The following is a 26,894-nucleotide window of genomic DNA, read 5'->3' as shown; positions in this document are numbered from 1 at the left end:
GTAAGTATAAAGCTCATAGTACTCGCTTATACTAGTTCTGGAAATAACCTGTAATCTAAATATAATCAGTGTGATTTTGAGAAGCCTGTCTAACAAGCCTTGCTGCTGCCCTTAAGCCTTTCAACAGTTTGCTTTCATGGTCCCAGGTATCTTTTCAGACTTTGCTAAAACCATGGCCTCCTCTGCACCTGGAGAAATTTTTGCCTTTGGGGCAGATTTGAAGAAATCAGTATTTTCATTAATGTACGGTATAGCACATCTATGTACTTGAAAATTTAGATGTGGTAAATTCTGTTCAACTGTGTTCATAAATATCAGCTTTGGGTTTGGTCTAATTGTCACTTGCTAGAAGATTAAGAAAACTTTATTTTTTTTTTTTTTCTGCATGCATGGGCTTCTTCATTGAGGGTTCAGAAGAGACAAACTTCATTTAGTTGTATCTCCAGGAGTATCAGACTGACTATCTTTTTGTTCTTCCAACAAGATTAGTTCAGTTCTTGCTGAAGATGTCACAATAGTTCGAGAAACTGCAACATTAGATGAGAACTGATAAACTTCAAATTTTCCATCCTCTGTTGTTCCTTTAGGTGATAAAGTTTCTTGTGCATCAAAAAATACATCAGGTTTATCTGATGGGCTGTCTTCATCTGAAATTGTTCCCTCTTTAAGATCCATCTCTTCTTTGTCAACAGCCTTAGCCTTTTTGGAAGGAGATGTGAAACCAAGCTTGGGAAATCTAAACCATCCAGTTTTTTCAGTTGTGTCAGCAGGTTTCACATCTTCTGGAACTGATTTTTTTACTTCTGTTTTTGAATCTGTGCTTATTTCCTCACCAGATGAAAAGCCAATACTTGGAAGCCAAAATTTGAATCTTCCAGATCTTTTACTATCAGTCTTTTCTTTTTCATTGTCTTTTTCTTCATCTTCTAGTGCTTCAACTACATTCTCATCTTTAGAGAGAGGATCTGCATTTATTCCCTCTGCTGATTTATCAAGATGACTTTTGTCAGATTTAATGGAAGGCTTTACTTCAACAGCAGATGTTTTTAACTTTGGCAAACTTACTTCTCCACTGGAGGCTTCAGTCTCACTGTCTGGTTTGTCATATGGTTTAAGCTCAGCACTGCCAGTCCCCTGTGCTGCTACTCTGAAGCTTTCATCAGGACATTTAGGTTTGCTCACTGATGCATCTTCTCTGGGAGATGGCTGCTGGACGAGCACTTCTAAGTTGCTGTGTGATTCAGGCAACTTTACCTTGAGCAATGAAAATCCCAAAGTAGCAGTTTTGACTTCTGGTGAGAGAATCTCTGATTCTTTCAGTATTTCAGTAGTGTAAATCTCACACCTTTCAATAGCAACATGTTCTGGTTTAACTTCCTCGCTCACTTCTTGGCCCTCTGCATATGACCAATGAATGTCTTGCCCTGCATTTGAAAGGGAGGATGTTATAGTAGTAGTCATGTGTGCTGTTTTAATGTCAGGATCAGTCAGTGTTAGAATTTTGCTTTTTGCTTTTTGAATACCACCCCCTAGAGCAGCTGGTGTTTCTTCAGAGACAGCAGAGCTTTCTTGCAAGTGCACTACTTCAATGTCACTACTAGATCCCTTTCGGTCCGTTACAATTTTTGAAACTGAGACATCAGCTTCAGTTGGGAGAGCTTTGAAAGTGAATCTTGGTATTTTTAGTTTGGGAATTTTTATATTTACTTCTGGGCCATCTTGTGATTTGTCCACTGTTTGCACTGTTATTCTGGAAGATGCTTTCATATGATCTAGAGCTGGACTTTTCGTGCCAGTGCATTCCTCTGGTTTTTGAAACTGCATTTCTGCTGTGCTTAGTTCAACTTTAGATTCTGAACCAGGTTCTGACTTTGACAAACTGATATAATCATCAAAACCTTTTGCTTCTGAATGCAACACTCCAAACTTTGGAATCTTAAACTTGTAAGTTTTAATTTTACTTGTTTCTGCTCTGTCTTCTACTTGCACTTCCACTGCTGCAGACATGTCCTTTTCAACCTTTTTCACTTGAAATTTAATTTCAGGATCTACTCTAGCAATTTTAACATCCGTTTTAACTTCTGGAACTTCTACCTTTACATCTTCCAGCTTAGCTCTAACATAAGCACCATCTTCTGATCCCATTGCTGTAGACCAGTCACACATAGGCCTTTTTAATTGACTTCCCTCACTGTCTTTTCCTGTAATTTTCATCTCACCCTTTATCTTTCCTTCTTTCGTTACTGCTTCTTGATTTTGGACATCTACCTCTTCCTTTGGAAGACTGACATCCGTTTTCTTCTGTGTTGCATCCAGAGTAATTTCAGCTGATGATGGTTTACATCCTACTCCTGAAGTTTCTAACTTAATGGAACTTTTAACCTTTGAGACATCTATGTCCTGTTGTTTGACTTTATGCTCTTCAAGAGTCAGAGTACCTGCAGGAAACCTGTTCATTAAACTGTTGTCTTTGTCAGTTTCTGAAGGACTTAGGTATGATTTAGACAATTCTGCTGAAGACACTGTGAATTCTGAAGTATGTATTTTTTGACCCTTAGCACTGTGCTTAACTATGTCTGCGTAAGTTTCAGTTTTTTTAATAGTCACTCTACCTTCTGCTGTTTTTCCTGTGGATAATGAAATATCTCCTTTCACCTTAGGCAAGCTTACATCAGAACTCCTCACAGCATCTTCTAACTTTGAAATCCCTTCTTTTCCAATAGTAATTTCAGCAGCTGCATGTGGTGATGAGAAGGTATTTTCAGGAATACTTCTTTCAGTTTGTACTTCAGCAGAGGGAATGCCTGCCTGCGTTTTTTCCATACTTCTTTCAGTATCAGCATCACCTCTTTTTTCCTTTGAGGGTGTCCTGCCAAATGCAGGTATTCTGAATTTTGGCATTTTAAACCATCCCTGATGTTCTTCAATCTGAATTTCTTCAGTTTTTATTTCACGTTCTTCTTTTAATTTGATTTCTTTCTCCTTAAGGCTCTCAATAATGCCTTCTGTCGCTGGTTTAGACACTGACTGGGGGCTTACATCAACCTTTGGAGCTTCAGTGCCAGCTACCAAAACCTGAGGTGTTTTTATATTACAATCATAAACACTTATTTCAGGATCTAACACATCAGATGCAAGTTCTGATGCTGGAACTCCCACAGCAATGTCAGCAATTTCATTTGTCATTTTTAGCTGGGGCAACTCAGCTTCTATTTTTGGAGAAGTGATCTCTGTTTCCACGACTTTCCCTTTTGTTAGGGAGATTCCAAACTTTGGCTTCTGGAATTTGGGCATTTTAATCTTCCCTTCAGGACCTTCTAATTTAATCTTTCTTCCATCTACAACTAATGATCTTTCTGTTACTATTTCAGGGCTCCTCAGTTCAACTGAAGCTTCTCTGGGGAGATTAATATCTTTGTTTTGAATGGCATCTTCATTGGTAGGACTTAGTTTTAGGACCTGTTGAAAACTCCCCTTCAAGGCAGGCAGAGCAGCATCAGTCTTTGGTGAGCTGACTCCCATGTCAGTTTTGGAGGCTGCAGTTTCTATTTTGGAAAACTCCAGAGGAGGGATCTTAACATCAGACAGTTTTATGCTTATTTGCACCTCTTCCCCTGTCCTTTCAGAATGACTTTTTTCTATATCAGGTATCTGTATGGAATCATCACCCTCTCCTTCTGTTTTGGGAATAGCAGCATCAACTTCAACTTTTGGGGAATGTGTCTGCGATTTGGGAACCTTGATCTTGGAAAGTGAAATTTTAGGCATGACAAATTGAGGCTTTTTAGTTGGACTTCTGTGTTCAACTTTTCCTGTGGCTATTTCCAGATCAAGGGCTGGCCCAGAACCTTGATCATCAGCTGCAATTCCTCTCACCTCTGTGTCCATTCTGTCTGATATTACAGCAGGCTTATGATCTTCCAAATTTGTCACAGAACCTGATTTAACACTTCCTTCCTTCTTTGGTGACCAGCTGAAGGATGGAAGTTTGAATTTTGGCATTTTGAAATGTCCTTCTTTCTCTTCTCCATCTCCATCTCCATCTCGCTTTATTTGTCCTTTGATTTGTAGAGCTGCATCTGAACCCTGAATATCACCAGCCAGTTTTTGAGTATAAACGTCAGTTGGTGGGGGGTAAACATAAGCCTCTGATGCCTGATTGTCAGATTTCATAATTTTGACTTTAGCGCTGTCAGTTTCTTTTCCCATACCAGATTCCACATCCAAATTTGGTGATTCAACAGCAATATCAGCTATTTCTACCGTTGCTTTTAGCTGGGGAACCTTGCCTTCTGATTTGGGTTGGCTGACCTCCTTTTCTGACCCTTTCCCTTTAGAATGAACACTTCCAAACTTTGGCATCTGGAATTTAGACATTTTTGTTTTCCCTTCAGGACCTTCAATTTTTATTTCTACATCACTCACAGTGATTTCACTTACTGTTTTTTCAACACTTGTGTCAGGACTCTTCACCTCAAAGGAACCATCTGTTATCTTAAAATCAGAGGTGGAGAGACTGGCATTAGCAGAAACTGATTTCAGTGTCAGGTCACTGTCTTCACATACTGAAGGGAGTCTGACCTCACCTGTAGGCATGCTAATATCCACTTCTGTTTTGGGAGATTTGACATCTGGTTTGGAAAACTCCACAGTTGGGACTTTTGGTGTTTTTGTGACCACTCCTGCGCCTTTCTCAGATTCCTGTACTGTAACACCTTTTTCTTGTTTGAGATCACAAATATCAGTTTCCTGAACAGGTAGGCAGACTTGGATTTTTTGACCCTTTGTTTTAGGGAATGAGATCTTTGGCATGGTAAACTGAGACTTCTTGGTTTTGCCCTTTTCACCATCTTTTTCTGTTGATGTATCAAGTTCCAATTGAAGATACTGATTCTCAGCGGCAGGAAATGTTAATTCAGATACTGTGTGTCCAGACAAAGTAGACAAAGTGGGTTCTTCCAGTTGTCCTTCAGTTGCAGAAGGAGCAATAGCCGCCTTCTTTGGTGACCAACTAAATGAAGGCAATTTAAACTTCGATGTTTTAAATTTGTTTTCTTTACCATCTGTGTCCTTTTCTCCTGGGGCTCCCTCCTGTTCTGCCTGACACTCTAAATTTGTCCTGTGGACATTCACTTCTAATTCTGGCACGTCACCTTCTACTGATGGGAGACTGACATCCAATTTGGGTGCATCCAGAGTACTTTCTGTGGAAGACATAGGCATCTTTATACCTAGTTCAGCATCAGGGATCTTAATTGGTGTGTCAATATCAATTTCAGTAGTACCAGATGTTATATTGCCCACTTCAGAACCTATGCAACTCTCTACTGGTTTTCCCTTGGACCAAGAAGAGACAAATTTTGGTTTTCGGAATTTAGGAATTTTGACTGTAAACTCTGCATTACCCAAAGATATATCAGGATCTGGCAATTTAACTCCTGGCTTCAAATCTCCTTGCTCAGATGAGTCCTCTATATTTAAAATTTCAAAATCTGTTATTGAAAGATTCTCATCAGCAGCGGATGACACTTTAGATTCAGATTCTGGGACACGAGTATGGTATTTTGTAAGAGTAATATCTCCTTTTGGTAAAGAGGATTCCACAGAAATTTTAGAAGAACCAGTATCAACTCTGGAGAAACCCAAGCTGGGAATTCTAAACTTACTACTTTTTGAGCCACTATCGCCCTTAATCTCAGGAACAATTTTAGACTGAGCACTCCCAGAAAAAACAACAGGGGTTTCCTCTGTTACAGCATAACAGAAATTATCTGATGAAGCAATTTCAAACCCAGATTTACTCTGAAACTGAGGTTTAGAAATTTTAGAGAGGGAAACTTTAGGCATTCTAAATAGAGAACTTTTTGCTTTACCCATATCATCCTCTTTACCAGAAGAAGAATCAATGACAACATCTACGCCGGGCGCCTGGGTCTCGGCCGCAGGCAGGGTTACGTCGACTTCGGCAGTTCCCGAGGGCACCGTCACCTGGGGCTCCTTGAGGCTGACGTCCACTTCAGCGGCGACGGTGCCCTTGGCCTCTCTGCTGCTGGACCAGCCAAAGGAAGGCATGCCGAACTTGGGCATCTTGAACTTGCCGTCCTTGGACTTGGTGGCCTCCTTCTCCGGGGCTTTGGCCTCCCCTTCCAGGGTGAGGGACACCTCGGGCGCCTGCAGGTCGGCGCTGGCCTTAGGAAGGGTGACGTCGGCGGACGGCATGCTGATGTCCACCTTGGGAGCTTTGATGTCAACTTTCGGCATCTTGAGGGAGGGCTTCTCCACCTTCCAGCCGGCCCCTTCGATCTTGGCGCTGGGGACGTCGGCTTTGAGGCCCAAAGCGGGGCCCTCCCCTGCGGCCGTCACGGTGGCGGAGGGGACGTCGACCCCGGCGGTGGGCAGGCTGACCTCGCCTTCCAGCCCTTCCGCCTTGGGAAGGGACACTCCGAATTTGGGCTTGTCAAACTTGGGCATCTTGAACTTGCCTTTCAGGCCCGCGCCTTCCACCTGGGCTCCCTCAAGCGCGCCTTCGGCAGAGGGCACCTTGAGGTCTATCGCGGGTGCCTGGAGCTCAAGGGAGCCTTCGACGGAGGGCAGCTTGACGTCGGGGGCTGTGACGCTGATGTCGCCGGCGCCGACCTTGAGGTCTGCCTCCGGGAGGCTGGCGTCGACCTTCTGCGGGCTGATGTCTGCGTCCAGTTTGGGAGCCTTGACCGTCGGCTTGGAGAAGACCACGCTGGGCACCTTGACTTTCGGCATGTGGAGTTTCATGCCGCCGCTGCCGCCCTCCACTTTGCCCGCAGGTGCCTCCAGGCCGCCTTCGGCATCCAGACCCTGCAGGGCGACTTCGCCCCCCTGCACTTCAACCTGGGCTTTGGGCAGCGAGACCTCGGCCTTCGGCAGGCTGACCTGCACCTGGGGACCTTTGACTTTGGGCAGCTTGACGCTGGGCATCTTGACGTCGGGCATCTTGAATCGACCTTTCTCGCCGTCTCCTTCTGCGGCCCCTTCGACGGTCACCTCCACGCCGGGCGCCTGGATCTCGGCCGCGGGCAGGGTTACGTCGACTTCGGCGGTTCCCGAGGGCACCGTCACCTGGGGCTCCTTGAGGCTGACGTCCACTTCAGCGGCGACGGTGCCCTTGGCCTCTCTGCTGCTGGACCAGCCAAAGGAAGGCATGCCGAACTTGGGCATCTTGAACTTGCCGTCCTTGGACTTGGTGGCCTCCTTCTCCGGGGCTTTGGCTTCCCCTTCCAGGGTGAGGGACACCTCGGGCGCCTGCAGGTCGGCGCTGGCCTTAGGAAGGGTGACGTCGGCGGACGGCATGCTGATGTCCACCTTGGGAGCTTTGATGTCAACTTTCGGCATCTTGAGGGAGGGCTTCTCCACCTTCCAGCCGGCCCCTTCGATCTTGGTGCCGGGGACGTCGGCTTTGAGGCCCAAAGCGGGGCCCTCCCCTGCGGCCGTCACGGTGGCGGAGGGGACGTCGACCCCGGCGGTGGGCAGGCTGACCTCGCCTTCCAGCCCTTCCGCCTTGGGAAGGGACACTCCAAATTTGGGCTTGTCAAACTTGGGCATCTTGAACTTGCCTTTCAGGCCCGTGCCTTCCACCTGGGCTCCCTCAAGCGCGCCTTCGGCAGAGGGCACCTTGAGGTCTATCGCGGGTGCCTGGAGCTCAAGGGAGCCTTCGACGGAGGGCAGCTTGACGTCGGGGGCCGTGACGCTGATGTCGCCGGCGCCGACCTTGAGGTCTGCCTCCAGGAGGCTGGCGTCGACCTTCTGCGGGCTGATGTCTGCGTCCAGTTTGGGAGCCTTGACCGTCGGCTTGGAGAAGACCACGCTGGGCACCTTGACTTTCGGCATGTGGAGTTTCATGCCGCCGCTGCCGCCCTCCACTTTGCCCGCAGGTGCCTCCAGGCCGCCTTCGGCATCCGGACCCTGCAGGGCGACTTCGCCCCCCTGCACTTCAACCTGGGCTTTGGGCAGCGAGACCTCGGCCTTCGGCAGGCTGACCTGCACCTGGGGACCTTTGACTTTGGGCAGCTTGACGCTGGGCATCTTGACGTCGGGCATCTTGAATCGACCTTTCTCGCCGTCTCCTTCTGCGGCCCCTTCGACGGTCACCTCCACGCCGGGCGCCTGGATCTCGGCCGCGGGCAGGGTTACGTCGACTTCGGCGGTTCCCGAGGGCACCGTCACCTGGGGCTCCTTGAGGCTGACGTCCACTTCAGCGGCGACGGTGCCCTTGGCCTCTCTGCTGCTGGACCAGCCAAAGGAAGGCATGCCGAACTTGGGCATCTTGAACTTGCCGTCCTTGGACTTGGTGGCCTCCTTCTCCGGGGCTTTGGCCTCCCCTTCCAGGGTGAGGGACACCTCGGGCGCCTGCAGGTCGGCGCTGGCCTTTGGAAGGGTGATGTCGGCGGACGGCATGCTGATGTCCACCTTGGGAGCTTTGATGTCAACTTTCGGCATCTTGAGGGAGGGCTTCTCCACCTTCCAGCCGGCCCCTTCGATCTTGGCGCCGGGGACGTCGGCTTTGAGGCCCAAAGCGGGGCCCTCCCCTGCGGCCGTCACGGTGGCGGAGGGGACGTCGACCCCGGCGGTGGGCAGGCTGACCTCGCCTTCCAGCCCTTCCGCCTTGGGAAGGGACACTCCGAATTTGGGCTTGTCAAACTTGGGCATCTTGAACTTGCCTTTCAGGCCCGCGCCTTCCACCTGGGCTCCCTCAAGCGCGCCTTCGGCAGAGGGCACCTTGAGGTCTATCGCGGGTGCCTGGAGCTCAAGGGAGCCTTCGACGGAGGGCAGCTCGACGTCGGGGGCCGTGACGCTGATGTCGCCGGCGCCGACCTTGAGGTCTGCCTCCGGGAGGCTGGCGTCGACCTTCTGCGGGCTGATGTCTGCGTCCAGTTTGGGAGCCTTGACCGTCGGCTTGGAGAAGACCACGCTGGGCACCTTGACTTTCGGCATGTGGAGTTTCATGCCGCCGCTGCCGCCCTCCACTTTGCCCGCAGGTGCCTCCAGGCCGCCTTCGGCATCCGGACCCTGCAGGGTGACTTCGCCCCCCTGCACTTCAACCTGGGCTTTGGGCAGCGAGACCTCGGCCTTCGGCAGGCTGACCTGCACCTGGGGACCTTTGACTTTGGGCAGCTTGACGCTGGGCATCTTGACGTCGGGCATCTTGAATCGACCTTTCTCGCCGTCTCCTTCTGCGGCCCCTTCGACGGTCACCTCCACGCCGGGCGCCTGGATCTCGGCCGCGGGCAGGGTTACGTCGACTTCGGCGGTTCCCGAGGGCACCGTCACCTGGGGCTCCTTGAGGCTGACGTCCACTTCAGCGGCGACGGTGCCCTTGGCCTCTCTGCTGCTGGACCAGCCAAAGGAAGGCATGCCGAACTTGGGCATCTTGAACTTGCCGTCCTTGGACTTGGTGGCCTCCTTCTCCGGGGCTTTGGCCTCCCCTTCCAGGGTGAGGGACACCTCGGGCGCCTGCAGGTCGGCGCTGGCCTTAGGAAGGGTGACGTCGGCGGACGGCATGCTGATGTCCACCTTGGGAGCTTTGATGTCAACTTTCGGCATCTTGAGGGAGGGCTTCTCCACCTTCCAGCCGGCCCCTTCGATCTTGGCGCCGGGGACGTCGGCTTTGAGGCCCAAAGCGGGGCCCTCCCCTGCGGCCGCCACGGTGGCGGAGGGGACGTCGACCCCGGCGGTGGGCAGGCTGACCTCGCCTTCCAGCCCTTCCGCCTTGGGAAGGGACACTCCGAATTTGGGCTTGTCAAACTTGGGCATCTTGAACTTGCCTTTCAGGCCCGCGCCTTCCACCTGGGCTCCCTCAAGCGCGCCTTCAGCAGAGGGCACCTTGAGGTCTATCGCGGGTGCCTGGAGCTCAAGGGAGCCTTCGACGGAGGGCAGCTTGACGTCGGGGGCCGTGACGCTGATGTCGCCGGCGCCGACCTTGAGGTCTGCCTCCGGGAGGCTGGCGTCGACCTTCTGCGGGCTGATGTCTGCGTCCAGTTTGGGAGCCTTGACCGTCGGCTTGGAGAAGACCACGCTGGGCACCTTGACTTTCGGCATGTGGAGTTTCATGCCGCCGCTGCCGCCCTCCACTTTGCCCGCAGGTGCCTCCAGGCCGCCTTCGGCATCCGGACCCTGCAGGGTGACTTCGCCCCCCTGCACTTCAACCTGGGCTTTGGGCAGCGAGACCTCGGCCTTCGGCAGGCTGACCTGCACCTGGGGACCTTTGACTTTGGGCAGCTTGACGCTGGGCATCTTGACGTCGGGCATCTTGAATCGACCTTTCTCGCCGTCTCCTTCTGCGGCCCCTTCGACGGTCACCTCCACGCCGGGCGCCTGGATCTCGGCCGCGGGCAGGGTTACGTCGACTTCGGCGGTTCCCGAGGGCACCGTCACCTGGGGCTCCTTGAGGCTGACGTCCACTTCAGCGGCGACGGTGCCCTTGGCCTCTCTGCTGCTGGACCAGCCAAAGGAAGGCATGCCGAACTTGGGCATCTTGAACTTGCCGTCCTTGGACTTGGTGGCCTCCTTCTCCGGGGCTTTGGCCTCCCCTTCCAGGGTGAGGGACACCTCGGGCGCCTGCAGGTCGGCGCTGGCCTTAGGAAGGGTGACGTCGGCGGACGGCATGCTGATGTCCACCTTGGGAGCTTTGATGTCAACTTTCGGCATCTTGAGGGAGGGCTTCTCCACCTTCCAGCCGGCCCCTTCGATCTTGGCGCCGGGGACGTCGGCTTTGAGGCCCAAAGCGGGGCCCTCCCCTGCGGCCGCCACGGTGGCGGAGGGGACGTCGACCCCGGCGGTGGGCAGGCTGACCTCGCCTTCCAGCCCTTCCGCCTTGGGAAGGGACACTCCGAATTTGGGCTTGTCAAACTTGGGCATCTTGAACTTGCCTTTCAGGCCCGCGCCTTCCACCTGGGCTCCCTCAAGCGCGCCTTCGGCAGAGGGCACCTTGAGGTCTATCGCGGGTGCCTGGAGCTCAAGGGAGCCTTCGACGGAGGGCAGCTTGACGTCGGGGGCCGGGACGCTGATGTCGCCGGCGCCGACCTTGAGGTCTGCCTCCGGGAGGCTGGCGTCGACCTTCTGCGGGCTGATGTCTGCGTCCAGTTTGGGAGCCTTGACCGTCGGCTTGGAGAAGACCACGCTGGGCACCTTGACTTTCGGCATGTGGAGTTTCATGCCGCCGCTGCCGCCCTCCACTTTGCCCGCAGGTGCCTCCAGGCCGCCTTCGGCATCCGGACCCTGCAGGGTGACTTCGCCCCCCTGCACTTCAACCTGGGCTTTGGGCAGCGAGACCTCGGCCTTCGGCAGGCTGACCTGCACCTGGGGACCTTTGACTTTGGGCAGCTTGACGCTGGGCATCTTGACGTCGGGCATCTTGAATCGACCTTTCTCGCCGTCTCCTTCTGCGGCCCCTTCGACGGTCACCTCCACGCCGGGCGCCTGGATCTCGGCCGCGGGCAGGGTTACGTCGACTTCGGCGGTTCCCGAGGGCACCGTCACCTGGGGCTCCTTGAGGCTGACGTCCACTTCAGCGGCGACGGTGCCCTTGGCCTCTCTGCTGCTGGACCAGCCAAAGGAAGGCATGCCGAACTTGGGCATCTTGAACTTGCTGTCCTTGGACTTGGTGGCCTCCTTCTCCGGGGCTTTGGCCTCCCCTTCCAGGGTGAGGGACACCTCGGGCGCCTGCAGGTCGGCGCTGGCCTTAGGAAGGGTGACGTCGGCGGACGGCATGCTGATGTCCACCTTGGGAGCTTTGATGTCAACTTTCGGCATCTTGAGGGAGGGCTTCTCCACCTTCCAGCCGGCCCCTTCGATCTTGGCGCCGGGGACGTCGGCTTTGAGGCCCAAAGCGGGGCCCTCCCCTGCGGCCGCCACGGTGGCGGAGGGGACGTCGACCCCGGCGGTGGGCAGGCTGACCTCGCCTTCCAGCCCTTCCGCCTTGGGAAGGGACACTCCGAATTTGGGCTTGTCAAACTTGGGCATCTTGAACTTGCCTTTCAGGCCCGCGCCTTCCACCTGGGCTCCCTCAAGCGCGCCTTCGGCAGAGGGCACCTTGAGGTCTATCGCGGGTGCCTGGAGCTCAAGGGAGCCTTCGACGGAGGGCAGATTGACGTCGGGGGCCGGGACGCTGATGTCGCCGGCGCCGACCTTGAGGTCTGCCTCCGGGAGGCTGGCGTCGACCTTCTGCGGGCTGATGTCTGCGTCCAGTTTGGGAGCCTTGACCGTCGGCTTGGAGAAGACCACGCTGGGCACCTTGACTTTCGGCATGTGGAGTTTCATGCCGCCGCTGCCGCCCTCCACTTTGCCCGCAGGTGCCTCCAGGCCGCCTTCGGCATCCGGACCCTGCAGGGTGACTTCGCCCCCCTGCACTTCAACCTGGGCTTTGGGCAGCGAGACCTCAGCCTTCGGCAGGCTGACCTGCACCTGGGGACCTTTGACTTTGGGCAGCTTGACGCTGGGCATCTTGACGTCGGGCATCTTGAATCGACCTTTCTCGCCGTCTCCTTCTGCGGCCCCTTCGACGGTCACCTCCACGCCGGGCGCCTGGATCTCGGCCGCGGGCAGGGTTACGTCGACTTCGGCGGTTCCCGAGGGCACCGTCACCTGGGGCTCCTTGAGGCTGACGTCCACTTCAGCGGCGACGGTGCCCTTGGCCTCTCTGCTGCTGGACCAGCCAAAGGAAGGCATGCCGAACTTGGGCATCTTGAACTTGCCGTCCTTGGACTTGGTGGCCTCCTTCTCCGGGGCTTTGGCCTCCCCTTCCAGGGTGAGGGACACCTCGGGCGCCTGCAGGTCGGCGCTGGCCTTAGGAAGGGTGACGTCGGCGGACGGCATGCTGATGTCCACCTTGGGAGCTTTGATGTCAACTTTCGGCATCTTGAGGGAGGGCTTCTCCACCTTCCAGCCGGCCCCTTCGATCTTGGCGCCGGGGACGTCGGCTTTGAGGCCCAAAGCGGGGCCCTCCCCTGCGGCCGCCACGGTGGCGGAGGGGACGTCGACCCCGGCGGTGGGCAGGCTGACCTCGCCTTCCAGCCCTTCCGCCTTGGGAAGGGACACTCCGAATTTGGGCTTGTCAAACTTGGGCATCTTGAACTTGCCTTTCAGGCCCGCGCCTTCCACCTGGGCTCCCTCAAGCGCGCCTTCAGCAGAGGGCACCTTGAGGTCTATCGCGGGTGCCTGGAGCTCAAGGGAGCCTTCGACGGAGGGCAGCTTGACGTCGGGGGCCGTGACGCTGATGTCGCCGGCGCCGACCTTGAGGTCTGCCTCCGGGAGGCTGGCGTCGACCTTCTGCGGGCTGATGTCTGCGTCCAGTTTGGGAGCCTTGACCGTCGGCTTGGAGAAGACCACGCTGGGCACCTTGACTTTCGGCATGTGGAGTTTCATGCCGCCGCTGCCGCCCTCCACTTTGCCCGCAGGTGCCTCCAGGCCGCCTTCGGCATCCGGACCCTGCAGGGTGACTTCGCCCCCCTGCACTTCAACCTGGGCTTTGGGCAGCGAGACCTCGGCCTTCGGCAGGCTGACCTGCACCTGGGGACCTTTGACTTTGGGCAGCTTGACGCTGGGCATCTTGACGTCGGGCATCTTGAATCGACCTTTCTCGCCGTCTCCTTCTGCGGCCCCTTCGACGGTCACCTCCACGCCGGGCGCCTGGATCTCGGCCGCGGGCAGGGTTACGTCGACTTCGGCGGTTCCCGAGGGCACCGTCACCTGGGGCTCCTTGAGGCTGACGTCCACTTCAGCGGCGACGGTGCCCTTGGCCTCTCTGCTGCTGGACCAGCCAAAGGAAGGCATGCCGAACTTGGGCATCTTGAACTTGCCGTCCTTGGACTTGGTGGCCTCCTTCTCCGGGGCTTTGGCCTCCCCTTCCAGGGTGAGGGACACCTCGGGCGCCTGCAGGTCGGCGCTGGCCTTAGGAAGGGTGACGTCGGCGGACGGCATGCTGATGTCCACCTTGGGAGCTTTGATGTCAACTTTCGGCATCTTGAGGGAGGGCTTCTCCACCTTCCAGCCGGCCCCTTCGATCTTGGCGCCGGGGACGTCGGCTTTGAGGCCCAAAGCGGGGCCCTCCCCTGCGGCCGCCACGGTGGCGGAGGGGACGTCGACCCCGGCGGTGGGCAGGCTGACCTCGCCTTCCAGCCCTTCCGCCTTGGGAAGGGACACTCCGAATTTGGGCTTGTCAAACTTGGGCATCTTGAACTTGCCTTTCAGGCCCGCGCCTTCCACCTGGGCTCCCTCAAGCGCGCCTTCGGCAGAGGGCACCTTGAGGTCTATCGCGGGTGCCTGGAGCTCAAGGGAGCCTTCGACGGAGGGCAGCTTGACGTCGGGGGCCGTGACGCTGATGTCGCCGGCGCCGACCTTGAGGTCTGCCTCCGGGAGGCTGGCGTCGACCTTCTGCGGGCTGATGTCTGCGTCCAGTTTGGGAGCCTTGACCGTCGGCTTGGAGAAGACCACGCTGGGCACCTTGACTTTCGGCATGTGGAGTTTCATGCCGCCGCTGCCGCCCTCCACTTTGCCCGCAGGTGCCTCCAGGCCGCCTTCGGCATCCGGACCCTGCAGGGTGACTTCGCCCCCCTGCACTTCAACCTGGGCTTTGGGCAGCGAGACCTCGGCCTTCGGCAGGCTGACCTGCACCTGGGGACCTTTGACTTTGGGCAGCTTGACGCTGGGCATCTTGACGTCGGGCATCTTGAATCGACCTTTCTCGCCGTCTCCTTCTGCGGCCCCTTCGACGGTCACCTCCACGCCGGGCGCCTGGATCTCGGCCGCGGGCAGGGTTACGTCGACTTCGGCGGTTCCCGAGGGCACCGTCACCTGGGGCTCCTTGAGGCTGACGTCCACTTCAGCGGCGACGGTGCCCTTGGCCTCTCTGCTGCTGGACCAGCCAAAGGAAGGCATGCCGAACTTGGGCATCTTGAACTTGCCGTCCTTGGACTTGGTGGCCTCCTTCTCCGGGGCTTTGGCCTCCCCTTCCAGGGTGAGGGACACCTCGGGCGCCTGCAGGTCGGCGCTGGCCTTAGGAAGGGTGACGTCGGCGGACGGCATGCTGATGTCCACCTTGGGAGCTTTGATGTCAACTTTCGGCATCTTGAGGGAGGGCTTCTCCACCTTCCAGCCGGCCCCTTCGATCTTGGCGCCGGGGACGTCGGCTTTGAGGCCCAAAGCGGGGCCCTCCCCTGCGGCCGCCACGGTGGCGGAGGGGACGTCGACCCCGGCGGTGGGCAGGCTGACCTCGCCTTCCAGCCCTTCCGCCTTGGGAAGGGACACTCCGAATTTGGGCTTGTCAAACTTGGGCATCTTGAACTTGCCTTTCAGGCCCGCGCCTTCCACCTGGGCTCCCTCAAGCGCGCCTTCGGCAGAGGGCACCTTGAGGTCTATCGCGGGTGCCTGGAGCTCAAGGGAGCCTTCGACGGAGGGCAGCTTGACGTCGGGGGCCGTGACGCTGATGTCGCCGGCGCCGACCTTGAGGTCTGCCTCCGGGAGGCTGGCGTCGACCTTCTGCGGGCTGATGTCTGCGTCCAGTTTGGGAGCCTTGACCGTCGGCTTGGAGAAGACCACGCTGGGCACCTTGACTTTCGGCATGTGGAGTTTCATGCCGCCGCTGCCGCCCTCCACTTTGCCCGCAGGTGCCTCCAGGCCGCCTTCGGCATCCGGACCCTGCAGGGTGACTTCGCCCCCCTGCACTTCAACCTGGGCTTTGGGCAGCGAGACCTCGGCCTTCGGCAGGCTGACCTGCACCTGGGGACCTTTGACTTTGGGCAGCTTGACGCTGGGCATCTTGACGTCGGGCATCTTGAATCGACCTTTCTCGCCGTCTCCTTCTGCGGCCCCTTCGACGGTCACCTCCACGCCGGGCGCCTGGATCTCGGCCGCGGGCAGGGTTACGTCGACTTCGGCGGTTCCCGAGGGCACCGTCACCTGGGGCTCCTTGAGGCTGACGTCCACTTCAGCGGCGACGGTGCCCTTGGCCTCTCTGCTGCTGGACCAGCCAAAGGAAGGCATGCCGAACTTGGGCATCTTGAACTTGCCGTCCTTGGACTTGGTGGCCTCCTTCTCCGGGGCTTTGGCCTCCCCTTCCAGGGTGAGGAACACCTCGGGCGCCTGCAGGTCGGCGCTGGCCTTTGGAAGGGTGACGTCGGCGGACGGCATGCTGATGTCCACCTTGGGAGCTTTGATGTCAACTTTCGGCATCTTGAGGGAGGGCTTCTCCACCTTCCAGCCGGCCCCTTCGATCTTGGCGCCGGGGACGTCGGCTTTGAGGCCCAAAGCGGGGCCCTCCCCTGCGGCCGTCACGGTGGCGGAGGGGACGTCGACCCCGGCGGTGGGCAGGCTGACCTCGCCTTCCAGCCCTTCCGCCTTGGGAAGGGACACTCCGAATTTGGGCTTGTCAAACTTGGGCATCTTGAACTTGCCTTTCAGGCCCGCGCCTTCCACCTGGGCTCCCTCAAGCGCGCCTTCGGCAGAGGGCACCTTGAGGTCTATCGCGGGTGCCTGGAGCTCAAGGGAGCCTTCGACGGAGGGCAGCTTGACGTCGGGGGCCGGGACGCTGATGTCGCCGGCGCTGACCTTGAGGTCTGCCTCCGGGAGGCTGGCGTCGACCTTCTGCGGGCTGATATCTGCGTCCAGTTTGGGAGCCTTGACCGTCGGCTTGGAGAAGACCACGCTGGGCACCTTGACTTTCGGCATGTGGAGTTTCATGCCGCCGCTGCCGCCCTCCACTTTGCCCGCAGGTGCCTCCAGGCCGCCTTCGGCATCCGGACCCTGCAGGGCGACTTCGCCCCCCTGCACTTCAACCTGGGCTTTGGGCAGCGAGACCTCGGCCTTCGGCAGGCTGACCTGCACCTGGGGACCTTTGACTTTGGGCAGCTTGACGCTGGGCATCTTGACGTCGGGCATCTTGAATCGACCTTTCTCGCCGTCTCCTTCTGCGGCCCCTTCGACGGTCACCTCCACGCCGGGCGCCTGGATCTCGGCCGCGGGCAGGGTTACGTCGACTTCGGCGGTTCCCGAGGGCACCGTCACCTGGGGCTCCTTGAGGCTGACGTCCACTTCAGCGGCGACGGTGCCCTTGGCCTCTCTGCTGCTGGACCAGCCAAAGGAAGGCATGCCGAACTTGGGCATCTTGAACTTGCCGTCCTTGGACTTGGTGGCCTCCTTCTCCGGGGCTTTGGCCTCCCCTTCCAGGGTGAGGGACACCTCGGGCGCCTGCAGGTCGGCGCTGGCCTTAGGAAGGGTGACGTCGGCGGACGGCATGCTGATGTCCACCTTGGGAGCTTTGATGTCAACTTTCGGCATCTTGAGGGAGGGCTTCTCCACCTTCCAGCCAGCCCCTTCGATCTTGGCGCCGGGGACGTCGGCTTTGAGGCCCAAAGCGGGGCCCTCCCCTGCGGCCGCCACGGTGGCGGAGGGGACGTCAACCCCGGCGGTGGGCAGGCTGACCTCGCCTTCCAGCCCTTCCGCCTTGGGAAGGGACACTCCGAATTTGGGCTTGTCAAACTTGGGCATCTTGAACTTGCCTTTCAGGCCCGCGCCTTCCACCTGGGCTCCCTCAAGCGCGCCTTCAGCAGAGGGCACCTTGAGGTCTATCGCGGGTGCCTGGAGCTCAAGGGAGCCTTCGACGGAGGGCAGCTTGACGTCGGGGGCCGTGACGCTGATGTCGCCGGCGCCGACCTTGAGGTCTGCCTCCGGGAGGCTGGCGTCGACCTTCTGCGGGCTGATGTCTGCGTCCAGTTTGGGAGCCTTGACCGTCGGCTTGGAGAAGACCACGCTGGGCACCTTGACTTTCGGCATGTGGAGTTTCATGCCGCCGCTGCCGCCCTCCACTTTGCCCGCAGGTGCCTCCAGGCCGCCTTCGGCATCCGGACCCTGCAGGGTGACTTCGCCCCCCTGCACTTCAACCTGGGCTTTGGGCAGCGAGACCTCGGCCTTCGGCAGGCTGACCTGCACCTGGGGACCTTTGACTTTGGGCAGCTTGACGCTGGGCATCTTGACGTCGGGCATCTTGAATCGACCTTTCTCGCCGTCTCCTTCTGCGGCCCCTTCGACGGTCACCTCCACGCCGGGCGCCTGGATCTCGGCCGCGGGCAGGGTTACGTCGACTTCGGCGGTTCCCGAGGGCACCGTCACCTGGGGCTCCTTGAGGCTGACGTCCACTTCAGCGGCGACGGTGCCCTTGGCCTCTCTGCTGCTGGACCAGCCAAAGGAAGGCATGCCGAACTTGGGCATCTTGAACTTGCCGTCCTTGGACTTGGTGGCCTCCTTCTCCGGGGCTTTGGCCTCCCCTTCCAGGGTGAGGGACACCTCGGGCGCCTGCAGGTCGGCGCTGGCCTTAGGAAGGGTGACGTCGGCGGACGGCATGCTGATGTCCACCTTGGGAGCTTTGATGTCAACTTTCGGCATCTTGAGGGAGGGCTTCTCCACCTTCCAGCCGGCCCCTTCGATCTTGGCGCCGGGGACGTCGGCTTTGAGGCCCAAAGCGGGGCCCTCCCCTGCGGCCGCCACGGTGGCGGAGGGGACGTCGACCCCGGCGGTGGGCAGGCTGACCTCGCCTTCCAGCCCTTCCGCCTTGGGAAGGGACACTCCGAATTTGGGCTTGTCAAACTTGGGCATCTTGAACTTGCCTTTCAGGCCCGCGCCTTCCACCTGGGCTCCCTCAAGCGCGCCTTCGGCAGAGGGCACCTTGAGGTCTATCGCGGGTGCCTGGAGCTCAAGGGAGCCTTCGACGGAGGGCAGCTTGACGTCGGGGGCCGGGACGCTGATGTTGCCGGCGCCGACCTTGAGGTCTGCCTCCGGGAGGCTGGCGTCGACCTTCTGCGGGCTGATGTCTGCGTCCAGTTTGGGAGCCTTGACCGTCGGCTTGGAGAAGACCACGCTGGGCACCTTGACTTTCGGCATGTGGAGTTTCATGCCGCCGCTGCCGCCCTCCACTTTGCCCGCAGGTGCCTCCAGGCCGCCTTCGGCATCCGGACCCTGCAGGGTGACTTCGCCCCCCTGCACTTCAACCTGGGCTTTGGGCAGCGAGACCTCGGCCTTCGGCAGGCTGACCTGCACCTGGGGACCTTTGACTTTGGGCAGCTTGACGCTGGGCATCTTGACGTCGGGCATCTTGAATCGACCTTTCTCGCCGTCTCCTTCTGCGGCCCCTTCGACGGTCACCTCCACGCCGGGCGCCTGGATCTCGGCCGCGGGCAGGGTTACGTCGACTTCGGCGGTTCCCGAGGGCACCGTCACCTGGGGCTCCTTGAGGCTGACGTCCACTTCAGCGGCGACGGTGCCCTTGGCCTCTCTGCTGCTGGACCAGCCAAAGGAAGGCATGCCGAACTTGGGCATCTTGAACTTGCCGTCCTTGGACTTGGTGGCCTCCTTCTCCGGGGCTTTGGCCTCCCCTTCCAGGGTGAGGGACACCTCGGGCGCCTGCAGGTCGGCGCTGGCCTTAGGAAGGGTGACGTCGGCAGACGGCATGCTGATGTCCACCTTGGGAGCTTTGATGTCAACTTTCGGCATCTTGAGGGAGGGCTTCTCCACCTTCCAGCCGGCCCCTTCGATCTTGGCGCCGGGGACGTCGGCTTTGAGGCCCAAAGCGGGGCCCTCCCCTGCGGCCGCCACGGTGGCGGAGGGGACGTCGACCCCGGCGGTGGGCAGGCTGACCTCGCCTTCCAGCCCTTCCGCCTTGGGAAGGGACACTCCGAATTTGGGCTTGTCAAACTTGGGCATCTTGAACTTGCCTTTCAGGCCCGCGCCTTCCACCTGGGCTCCCTCAAGCGCGCCTTCGGCAGAGGGCACCTTGAGGTCTATCGCGGGTGCCTGGAGCTCAAGGGAGCCTTCGACGGAGGGCAGCTTGACGTCAGGGGCCGGGACGCTGATGTCGCCGGCGCCGACCTTGAGGTCTGCCTCCGGGAGGCTGGCGTCGACCTTCTGCGGGCTGATGTCTGCGTCCAGTTTGGGAGCCTTGACCGTCGGCTTGGAGAAGACCACGCTGGGCACCTTGACTTTCGGCATGTGGAGTTTCATGCCGCCGCTGCCGCCCTCCACTTTGCCCGCAGGTGCCTCCAGGCCGCCTTCGGCATCCGGACCCTGCAGGGTGACTTCGCCCCCCTGCACTTCAACCTGGGCTTTGGGCAGCGAGACCTCGGCCTTCGGCAGGCTGACCTGCACCTGGGGACCTTTGACTTTGGGCAGCTTGACGCTGGGCATCTTGACGTCGGGCATCTTGAATCGACCTTTCTCGCCGTCTCCTTCTGCGGCCCCTTCGACGGTCACCTCCACGCCGGGCGCCTGGATCTCGGCCGCGGGCAGGGTTACGTCGACTTCGGCGGTTCCCGAGGGCACCGTCACCTGGGGCTCCTTGAGGCTGACGTCCACTTCAGCGGCGACGGTGCCCTTGGCCTCTCTGCTGCTGGACCAGCCAAAGGAAGGCATGCCGAACTTGGGCATCTTGAACTTGCCGTCCTTGGACTTGGTGGCCTCCTTCTCCGGGGCTTTGGCCTCCCCTTCCAGGGTGAGGGACACCTCGGGCGCCTGCAGGTCGGCGCTGGCCTTAGGAAGGGTGACGTCGGCGGACGGCATGCTGATGTCCACCTTGGGAGCTTTGATGTCAACTTTCGGCATCTTGAGGGAGGGCTTCTCCACCTTCCAGCCGGCCCCTTCGATCTTGGCGCCGGGGACGTCGGCTTTGAGGCCCAAAGCGGGGCCCTCCCCTGCGGCCGTCACGGTGGCGGAGGGGACGTCGACCCCGGCGGTGGGCAGGCTGACCTCGCCTTCCAGCCCTTCCGCCTTGGGAAGGGACACTCCGAATTTGGGCTTGTCAAACTTGGGCATCTTGAACTTGCCTTTCAGGCCCGCGCCTTCCACCTGGGCTCCCTCAAGCGCGCCTTCGGCAGAGGGCACCTTGAGGTCTATCGCGGGTGCCTGGAGCTCAAGGGAGCCTTCGACGGAGGGCAGCTTGACGTCAGGGGCCGGGACGCTGATGTCGCCGGCGCCGACCTTGAGGTCTGCCTCCGGGAGGCTGGCGTCGACCTTCTGCGGGCTGATGTCTGCGTCCAGTTTGGGAGCCTTGACCGTCGGCTTGGAGAAGACCACGCTGGGCACCTTGACTTTCGGCATGTGGAGTTTCATGCCGCCGCTGCCGCCCTCCACTTTGCCCGCAGGTGCCTCCAGGCCGCCTTCGGCATCCGGACCCTGCAGGGTGACTTCGCCCCCCTGCACTTCAACCTGGGCTTTGGGCAGCGAGACCTCGGCCTTCGGCAGGCTGACCTGCACCTGGGGACCTTTGACTTTGGGCAGCTTGACGCTGGGCATCTTGACGTCGGGCATCTTGAATCGACCTTTCTCGCCGTCTCCTTCTGCGGCCCCTTCGACGGTCACCTCCACGCCGGGCGCCTGGATCTCGGCCGCGGGCAGGGTTACGTCGACTTCGGCGGTTCCCGAGGGCACCGTCACCTGGGGCTCCTTGAGGCTGACGTCCACTTCAGCGGCGACGGTGCCCTTGGCCTCTCTGCTGCTGGACCAGCCAAAGGAAGGCATGCCGAACTTGGGCATCTTGAACTTGCCGTCCTTGGACTTGGTGGCCTCCTTCTCCGGGGCTTTGGCCTCCCCTTCCAGGGTGAGGGACACCTCGGGCGCCTGCAGGTCGGCGCTGGCCTTAGGAAGGGTGACGTCGGCGGACGGCATGCTGATGTCCACCTTGGGAGCTTTGATGTCAACTTTCGGCATCTTGAGGGAGGGCTTCTCCACCTTCCAGCCGGCCCCTTCGATCTTGGCGCCGGGGACGTCGGCTTTGAGGCCCAAAGCGGGGCCCTCCCCTGCGGCCGTCACGGTGGCGGAGGGGACGTCGACCCCGGCGGTGGGCAGGCTGACCTCGCCTTCCAGCCCTTCCGCCTTGGGAAGGGACACTCCGAATTTGGGCTTGTCAAACTTGGGCATCTTGAACTTGCCTTTCAGGCCCGCGCCTTCCACCTGGGCTCCCTCAAGCGCGCCTTCGGCAGAGGGCACCTTGAGGTCTATCGCGGGTGCCTGGAGCTCAAGGGAGCCTTCGACGGAGGGCAGCTTGACGTCGGGGGCCGGGACGCTGATGTCGCCGGCGCCGACCTTGAGGTCTGCCTCCGGGAGGCTGGCGTCGACCTTCTGCGGGCTGATGTCTGCGTCCAGTTTGGGAGCCTTGACCGTCGGCTTGGAGAAGACCACGCTGGGCACCTTGACTTTCGGCATGTGGAGTTTCATGCCGCTGCTGCCGCCCTCCACTTTGCCCGCAGGTGCCTCCAGGCCGCCTTCGGCATCCGGACCCTGCAGGGCAACTTCACCCCCCTGCACTTCAACCTGGGCTTTGGGCAGCGAGACCTCGGCCTTCGGCAGGCTGACCTGCACCTGGGGACCTTTGACTTTGGGCAGCTTGACGCTGGGCATCTTGACGTCGGGCATCTTGAATCGACCTTTCTCGCCGTCTCCTTCTGCAGCCCCTTCGACGGTCACCTCCACGCCGGGCGCCTGGATCTCGGCCGCGGGCAGGGTTACGTCGACTTCGGCGGTTCCCGAGGGCACCGTCACCTGGGGCTCCTTGAGGCTGACGTCCACTTCAGCGGTGACGGTGCCCTTGGCCTCTCTGCTGCTGGACCAGCCAAAGGAAGGCATGCCGAACTTGGGCATCTTGAACTTGCCGTCCTTGGACTTGGTGGCCTCCTTCTCCGGGGCTTTGGCCTCCCCTTCCAGGGTGAGGGACACCTCGGGCGCCTGCAGGTCGGCGCTGGCCTTAGGAAGGGTGACGTCGGCGGACGGCATGCTGATGTCCACCTTGGGAGCTTTGATGTCAACTTTCGGCATCTTGAGGGAGGGCTTCTCCACCTTCCAGCCGGCCCCTTCGATCTTGGCGCCGGGGACGTCGGCTTTGAGGCCCAAAGCGGGGCCCTCCCCTGCGGCCGTCACGGTAGCGGAGGGGACGTCGACCCCGGCGGTGGGCAGGCTGACCTCGCCTTCCAGCCCTTCCGCCTTGGGAAGGGACACTCCGAATTTGGGCTTGTCAAACTTGGGCATCTTGAACTTGCCTTTCAGGCCCGCGCCTTCCACCTGGGCTCCCTCAAGCGCGCCTTCGGCAGAGGGCACCTTGAGGTCTATCGCGGGTGCCTGGAGCTCAAGGGAGCCTTCGACGGAGGGCAGCTTGACGTCGGGGGCCGTGACGCTGATGTCGCCGGCGCCGACCTTGAGGTCTGCCTCCGGGAGGCTGGCGTCGACCTTCTGCGGGCTGATGTCTGCGTCCAGTTTGGGAGCCTTGACCGTCGGCTTGGAGAAGACCACGCTGGGCACCTTGACTTTCGGCATGTGGAGTTTCATGCCGCCGCTGCCGCCCTCCACTTTGCCCGCAGGTGCCTCCAGGCCGCCTTCGGCATCCGGACCCTGCAGGGTGACTTCGCCCCCCTGCACTTCAACCTGGGCTTTGGGCAGCGAGACCTCGGCCTTCGGCAGGCTGACCTGCACCTGGGGACCTTTGACTTTGGGCAGCTTGACGCTGGGCATCTTGACGTCGGGCATCTTGAATCGACCTTTCTCGCCGTCTCCTTCTGCGGCCCCTTCGACGGTCACCTCCACGCCGGGCGCCTGGATCTCGGCCGCGGGCAGGGTTACGTCGACTTCGGCGGTTCCCGAGGGCACCGTCACCTGGGGCTCCTTGAGGCTGACGTCCACTTCAGCGGCGACGGTGCCCTTGGCCTCTCTGCTGCTGGACCAGCCAAAGGAAGGCATGCCGAACTTGGGCATCTTGAACTTGCCGTCCTTGGACTTGGTGGCCTCCTTCTCCGGGGCTTTGGCCTCCCCTTCCAGGGTGAGGGACACCTCGGGCGCCTGCAGGTCGGCGCTGGCCTTTGGAAGGGTGACGTCGGCGGACGGCATGCTGATGTCCACCTTGGGAGCTTTGATGTCAACTTTCGGCATCTTGAGGGAGGGCTTCTCCACCTTCCAGCCGGCCCCTTCGATCTTGGCGCCGGGGACGTCGGCTTTGAGGCCCAAAGCGGGGCCCTCCCCTGCGGCCGTCACGGTGGCGGAGGGGACGTCGACCCCGGCGGTGGGCAGGCTGACCTCGCCTTCCAGCCCTTCCGCCTTGGGAAGGGACACTCCGAATTTGGGCTTGTCAAACTTGGGCATCTTGAACTTGCCTTTCAGGCCCGCGCCTTCCACCTGGGCTCCCTCAAGCGCGCCTTCGGCAGAGGGCACCTTGAGGTCTATCGCGGGTGCCTGGAGCTCAAGGGAGCCTTCGACGGAGGGCAGCTTGACGTCGGGGGCCGTGACGCTGATGTCGCCGGCGCCGACCTTGAGGTCTGCCTCCGGGAGGCTGGCGTCGACCTTCTGCGGGCTGATGTCTGCGTCCAGTTTGGGAGCCTTGACCGTCGGCTTGGAGAAGACCACGCTGGGCACCTTGACTTTCGGCATGTGGAGTTTCATGCCGCCGCTGCCGCCCTCCACTTTGCCCGCAGGTGCCTCCAGGCCGCCTTCGGCATCCGGACCCTGCAGGGCGACTTCGCCCCCCTGCACTTCAACCTGGGCTTTGGGCAGCGAGACCTCGGCCTTCGGCAGGCTGACCTGCACCTGGGGACCTTTGACTTTGGGCAGCTTGACGCTGGGCGTCTTGACGTCGGGCATCTTGAATCGACCTTTCTCGCCGTCTCCTTCTGCGGCCCCTTCGACGGTCACCTCCACGCCGGGCGCCTGGATCTCGGCCGCGGGCAGGGTTACGTCACCTTCTGCTGTTATGTTTATTTCTTCTGGTGGAGGCTCCTCTTCTGTTTTTAATTCTTTTAAGTGTGATGTTTTTTCTTCTGTGTCTCTGATTTTATTTTCATTTTGTCCCATCTCATCCTTTGAAGTTGACCATGTAAATGTGGGTAATTTAAACTTCGGCAGTTTGAATTTGCTTTCTTTTCCTTCTATATAATTTTCTGTTGTAGTCACGTCCATGTCCAATCTCACAATTTTTTCAGTTCTGGGCATGCCATCTTCTTTTTGTTCTTTTTTATTGATATTCACAGATTCCTCTAGGCTTTCTTCTTTTGTTATTTTCATATTATCTTTAGCTATTTGGTCCTTTTTTAAAGGTGACATTTGTAATTTCCAAGTAGATATTTCTGATTCTGCATCTGCTGTCTCAAGTTTCACATCAAAATTCCTTCCGTCTACTAAACCTTTATCAGATGTTGTTTCTGCTGCTGAATGGGGAACATCACTTTTTAGTTGGGTGTTTTCAGCCTCTAGCTCTTTTGTTTTGAGCATTGAAATTCCAAATTTTGTTTTCTGATTTTTTAGTATTTGTTTGTCTTCTTCTGTTGATTTTTTTCCTATTTCCACTGTATCAGATATTGCGTGTAATTCTTCTTTAGCAGTGCCTATTTCTAGACCTTTTACTTGTATGGATCCTTGTGCTGTGAGACCCATTTTTTCTATGTTGATTCCACTTTCTACTTCTTTTTTACCTGCTGCTCCTTTCTGTTTCTTTTTTCGTGACTTTGATGAGGCTGGTGCTTCAGGAATATTATATTTTGATGTTGATTCCTTGTCTTCTTCTTTTTTAATGCTTATTTCAACTTCAGGGCATTTTTGTGCATGAGATGGAATGCCATTTCTCATATCTTTTATGTCTTTTGTTAAAGTTTCATGTACCTCTCCTGGTTTAATTTCATAAGCAGATGATGTGGTATATTCAACAGCAAGTATTTCATTATTTTCCAGCTTGATATCTTCTTTATGTACTTCTGCTCGTTCAGACAGTAGTGTAGTTTTTATTTCTTTTTTTTGCTTGTCTTGTGTTTCTGGTTTGGATCTGTGCATTTTGAATCCAATGCTAGGGAACTTCAGTTTCTTTTGGCTCCTTTTTTTTTCTTTGATATGTACTTCTTGTTGAAATTGAGACTCTGTGTCTGTGCTTGTAGGGGAAATATCCTGTACAGCAGGCTCGTATGCATCTGAGGTGCTATGAGATCTTCTGTGCCCAAGTATCTTTTTATTTTTAATTGACTGGAATTTTGGCCATGATAGTCTATCTTTTTTAGGTCTCTTGCTTCTTCCTACCCTTTGGCTTACAATTAATGTTTCCCTGTCTTCTTCTGACACTGCTTTTCCTGAAGCATGAGGTGTTTCTTCAGGAATGCTCTCACTGAATTCTTTTTCCTGGAAGAAGAAAGAGTAGTCAGAAGATTAGAAGTAAACTAAATGTAAATGCAACACAAAATAAAATACATACTATAAAATATGTGGAAAAGTGTGCTTTTTATTCACAGTACCTACTTGTTACATAAAGAATTCCTGAAAATGGTGTATGTAATTCAGACAGAAATAACATAAAACAAATGGACTGTATGATTGTAATATGTGAATTTCTGCAGGTTTAAGTTCTTGGAAAATTTTTTCATTAAATAGAGGTTTCTATAGGTGTACCTACCCATGTCTGTACAAATATATATGTAATATTTCTATATATGTACATGAAGAGAAAAATAATTTTGAATGTGATGGAGACCTATGAGCCAATCATGTCTGTGAAGATATCAAACACACATTTTTAAGAGAAAGTTTAATTGATGAGCTTTTGTTAAAAATATTTATTGATATTCTACATTTTGAAAAATATTGAATATAAATATTACAGAGCGTACTTGAACCTATTCTGTCAGAGGACACTTAACAAGAAAAACAGTGCTGGCTCACTACAGCAGAATGTTTTTCTACCCTAGTGAAATATTGTGTCTTTATCCAAAATTTATAGTCTTGCATAGAATACTTACAAAACTGCAAATACTGTGTGGGATTTTTTTCTTCTCATGAATATTCATGCTAGTAAATTTAAACACATGCCTAAATTTTTAGAAGACACGTGTATTTTCTGATCTGTTTCCACACAGCACATTACACTA

At 57.3% G+C, this 26,894-nt stretch overlaps 1 protein-coding gene across 1 annotated transcript in view; it reads right to left on the bottom strand.

Moving 5' to 3' along the window:
• Positions 1 to 363: 363 nt before the first annotated feature.
• The window catches only part of AHNAK2 (AHNAK nucleoprotein 2), a 54,931-nt gene continuing 28,400 nt past the window's right edge, over positions 364 to 26,894 (bottom strand). The window contains exon 7 of the mRNA XM_071745397.1: positions 364 to 26,151. Coding sequence (XP_071601498.1) covers positions 427 to 26,151 — 25,725 coding nt within the window. The 3' untranslated portion in view covers positions 364 to 426. The remainder of the gene's footprint in view (positions 26,152 to 26,894) is intronic.

This window comes from Heliangelus exortis, chromosome 5, assembly GCF_036169615.1.
Source record: "Heliangelus exortis chromosome 5, bHelExo1.hap1, whole genome shotgun sequence".
Classification (NCBI taxonomy): domain Eukaryota; kingdom Metazoa; phylum Chordata; class Aves; order Apodiformes; family Trochilidae; genus Heliangelus; species Heliangelus exortis.
Note: the sequence above shows the minus strand (reverse complement) of the source record. Positions and strands in the feature narration are given on the sequence as shown.